We start from the raw sequence: 4,554 nt of genomic DNA, 5'->3' as shown, positions 1-4,554 counted from the left end.
GCAATGGAAACTCAGCTGTGCAGGGCAGAGCAGGGGCTGAGGCTCTTAAACCATCACACTGAGGATTCCTGGGAATGTCAGCAAGTGCCTCCACCTCCCCAGGCTCCAGATCCATCCAGCATCACCTTTCCATGGTGCCCAGGCCTGGGGGAGCTGTTCTTTAATCCCTGCAGCCCCGAGCAGCTGCAGGGCAGAGCTGGCCCAGGGGCTGGGCTGGGCTCTGGCAGCACTGGCAGGGAAGGAGCCCGGGCCCACAGGAACAGCTCGGGCTGGGACAGCTCCAGCAGCAGAGCCGTGGGCAGGGAGGGAGGGAGGCAGTGCTGAGGGAAGCCCTGCTGCAGGGGACATGTGGCACCTGCCAGCCCTGCCCTGCACGGTACACACTGCCCTGAGCAGCACAGCTCCTGTGTCCTCTCCCAGCCAGCACAGCCCTCAGCCCTGGAACTCGGGGCCCTCAGTCCCCTCCTGGGCCGGCAGAGCAGCCCCAGAGATGAAGGGCATCTCTCCTGCCATGTGCCCATTTCCTGCTGACCAGGGCCTCAGGGCCACTGTCCTGCACTGCTGCTGCCTGGGAGGGGCTGTGCAGGGCTGGGCAGGGAAAGGCTTTTCCTCAGGGTCTGGTTCTCTCTCTCCTTGCCTTGCCCAGGTGCTCCTGGCATTGCTGACAGGCTCTCTGGGAATGGCAGTTCCAGCTGCAGGCTCAGGCCCAGCCCTTGGGCTCCTCCTGTGCAGGCTGAGCACAGCAATGGGGTGTCCCAGCTCACTCTGCCTCGGGGAGCTCTGGGCAGGGCAGGCTGGGAATGAGCTGACTCTGCCTGACTTTGGGAATGGCAGGAGGCACTTTGTGTGCCAGGGATCCCTCTGCTCTCAGCAGTGTCTCCTGGCTTTCCAGGGTAACACGGGAGTGGAGCTCAGAGAGGTGCAAGTCCAGGGCATCTGGGAACAGGAGAAACGGACAGAGCAGCTCCCCTCAGTCTGCACTAATTCTCAGACAATCCTCCTGCCTCACTCTGTTCTCCCCAGGTGCACCAGAACCTCTCATTCTGCCTCCTGCAATTCCCATCCCTTTGCCCTGGCAGCTCCCGTGCCTTAGGAGGAGGTTCTTTATCCATGTTCAAACACCAGAACTGGCCCCTGCTCTCACTGTTCCACTGCACTGACTGGGGCTCAGGCCTGACTCCCAGGTGTCCTGCAGGTCAAGGTCAGGCTTCTCCCTGAACACTGGCCAGCAGCAATCCGGGATCAAGCAACCAAGCTTACGGAAGTTCTCCTACATGTAGAAAAGGGGGTGGTGTTTTGTGGAAAGGAACCGTCTAAGGGCTTTGACTTTTCTGTGAGAAATCTCCACTCAAATGTTACTGTCTTTCCTCCTTTTGCAGGTTGGGATGCCTAGACACAGCAAATGTCCAACAGCAGCTCCATCAGCCACTTCCTCCTGCTGGCATTGGCAGACACACGGCAGCTGCAGCTCCTGCACTTCTGCCTCTTCCTGGGCATCTCCCTGGCTGCCCTCCTGGGCAACGGCCTCGTCATCAGCGCCGTGGCCTCCAGCCACCACCTGCACAGCCCCATGTTCTTCTTCCTGCTCCACCTGGCCCTCACCGACCTGGGCTCCATCCTCACCACTGTCCCCAAAGCCATGCACAATTCCCTCTGGAACACCACAACCATCTCCTATGAAGGATGTGCTGTACAGATATTTATGCTTGTCTTCTTCCTGGGGTCAGAGTTTTCCCTGCTGACCATCATGTGCTATGACCGCTATGTGTCCATCTGCAAACCCCTGCACTACGGGACCCTCCTGGGCAGCAGAGCTTGTGCCCACATGGCAGCAGCTGCCTGGGCCAGTGCCTTTCTCAATGCTCTGCTGAACACAGCCAATACATTTTCCCTGCCTCTCTGCCATGGCAATGCCCTGGGCCAGTTCTTCTGTGAAATCCCACACATCCTCAATCTCTCCTGCTCACACTCCAAACTCAGGGAACTTGGGCTTCTTGGTTTTAGTGCCTTTTTATCATTTGGCTGTTTTATGTTCATTGTTTTCTCGTATGTGCAGATCTTCAGGGTCGTGCTGAGGATCCCCTCTGAGCAGGGACGGCACAAAGCCTTTTCCACCTGCCTCCCTCACCTGGCTGTGGTCTCCCTGTTCCTCAGCACCTCATTTTTTGCCTACCTGAAGCCCTCCTCCATCTCCTCCCCATCCCTGGATCTGGCCCTGTCAGTTCTGTACTCGGTGGTACCTCCAGCCCTGAACCCCCTGATCTACAGCCTGAGGAACCAGGAGCTCAAGGATGTCCTGAGGAAAATGATGACTCTATCTTTTCAGAAAAATTAAACTATCTCCTGCTGCAGAGCATTCAGAATGTAACTTTTTACAATCTCAACCTTTTTTATTCCTCTTAGTCCATTTATTAATTGATATATTTTTAAATTTTTTATACTGTTGTAATTTTTTTGTAACATACTGTATTATTTGTCTTAGTATTTCTACATATGTACCTTTCCTTTGAAGAACAAAAGCTTTTTAATGCTTCCTGTGCATTTTATTAAAAACAAGTGACTATCCTGACTTGTGTGTCCAAGATTCTTCCTCAGTCCTTCTCTGTCTCTGCAGGGGCAGTGCCTGCAAGCAGAGTTGGAGGGAAAAGACTCCCAGCACAGCAGCACAGCCAGGGACATTGGCCCTGGCTCTTCCCACATCTGCTCTTCCCAACTCCAGCCTCTCCTTCCCAACCCCTTCTGTGGCTGTAAGGCCACAGCGCTCTGGCACCTTGGTCACTGTCCTGCTGCGTGTCCCTGCTGTGAGCACAGGCAGGGACAGGCCATGGGCACTGCTGGGACACAGCCGGGCTCCAGCACAGCAGCTCCAGCAGCAAAGGGCATCTCCTGAGGGCAGGGCAGGGAGGCTTTGCTCTCCCTGCAGAGTCACTCCTGGGAACAGGCCCAAGGAACAGGTTCCTTGAGTTCCTTGTTCTCCCAGGGCTCAGTGGGATGACATCAGGGTGCCAGTGTGGCCTTCAGGGGACTCAGGGCTGGCTCAGGTTCTGCTTGTTGGTAGCCAGAGCCAATCAGATAGTGAATGGTCTGTGCTGAACCTTCCTGGGGCTCTGCAGCTTGTACCAGGGGTGATTGAATCAAGATGTTAAAGGGTTAAGATTTTAGCCAAGGGTTAGAAGCAATTTATATGGATTAGGATGCAAGCTAAGAGAAACAGAAGATAAGTTAACGATTATTAGATGCTTAAGATAGAGCTAGATGATGCATTGCTTGGCATTATGTGTTTAAGTTGTGTTTATAGAAGGTATTAAAATAGATGGACCATCATGATGACAAATGGAAGCCAATGTTATGTGACCTGCACCTGGACTCAATACTAATTGATCACAATGCAGGAGGGATTGGATCATGCCAAAAGGTCATGAAAGCCTGCCAGCAGCAAGAAGGTAGAAATGTCATTGTGGTGAAGACTTTCCTGACTTCATCCTTCAAGACCACTGACCCAATTCGGGACCACTGACCCAAGTCAAGAGAAGAATTGCACACATGTAAAGGACTTTTAACGTCATTTTAATGCAAAGCAGGGAGTGGGTGGTGCTGGGATTATGCATATGTGTAAGCATTGTGTGTATGTAAGAATTTGGGAAATAAATAGAGGACAAAAGTGCCTTGTGAATTGTAGGCAGGACTTCAGAAGATTATTCCCATGCCAACCGATGTCACAATTGTCACAATAAGACATACCACTTTCTAACTTAAACTAGTTACAGAGTCTTTGTCTATAATAGTATTGTTTTTTTCATGATTCTTTCTGGTCAGCCAGCCAGGAGAAGGCTCTGTTTGGCTGTGAGACCACTTCGGGTGGTGGATCCCTCCGGGGCGCCCCCAGGATATTCCTGGAGGGAGGGCTCTGCTCCCCAGCTGTTCATCCAGGGACAGACAAGGCCTCTTGACTGTTAGAACTGTGCACAAAATGGTATGTTTAAAATTGAAAACAGAAGCAGTGACCTGTAAGGTGTACATGGAGTCAGGAAATGCCTGTTGGTAACTTGTGGGAAATGTCCCGTGCACAACTCGTGCCTCTGTAGGGTGCTTGCAGGCTGCAGTGGTAATCGGCTGCTGGCAGAGAGAACTGTCATGCCGTGCCGTGGGGGCGCTTGGGCTTTGGTTGCTGGCAGACAAGGATAGTTCTGTTTGTTGTGCCCTAAAGGGCTTGGTTTGCTGACAATTTGAGGCTAGCAGTTTAGTGGCAAATCCTTGTCTGTGGTTGTTATGTGTTGTGAGTGTGTCCTAACTTTCAGAATGGCTGTGAGAGAGTTTGTTGAGACATGTTACTGGCATGAAGTGAGAGGAAGTTTGTACCCATGATTTTGTCTTCAGGTGACTGAAACAGTTGAGAAAAAATGAAGTGACTGATGGATGCATGTTCAAAGCACTTGATAGGGCTGTATGTTTTGTGAATCCTTTTTTTTTTTTCCCCAATAAAAAGACACCCCTCCCTGCTGTGATTGTGGTGTGCATGTACTTTGATTATGGGGGACAGCATTTACTATAACA

At 52.0% G+C, this 4,554-nt stretch overlaps 1 protein-coding gene across 1 annotated transcript; it reads left to right on the top strand.

Annotated features, from left to right (window-relative positions):
- Positions 1 to 1,402: 1,402 nt before the first annotated feature.
- LOC310920703 (olfactory receptor 14J1-like) lies at positions 1,403 to 2,335 on the top strand (the record flags this gene model as incomplete). Its single annotated transcript, XM_083880764.1, has 1 exon — positions 1,403 to 2,335. One exon carries the CDS (start codon positions 1,403 to 1,405, stop codon positions 2,333 to 2,335), a length of 933 nt encoding a protein of 310 aa, XP_083736890.1.
- Positions 2,336 to 4,554: the final 2,219 nt, after the last annotated feature.

This window comes from Zosterops lateralis, assembly GCF_965231275.1.
Source record: "Zosterops lateralis genome assembly, chromosome: 31".
In the NCBI taxonomy this organism is placed as follows: Eukaryota; Metazoa; Chordata; class Aves; order Passeriformes; family Zosteropidae; genus Zosterops; species Zosterops lateralis.
The sequence above is the reverse complement of the archived record's forward strand: the minus strand, read 5'-3'. Positions and strand labels throughout refer to the sequence as shown.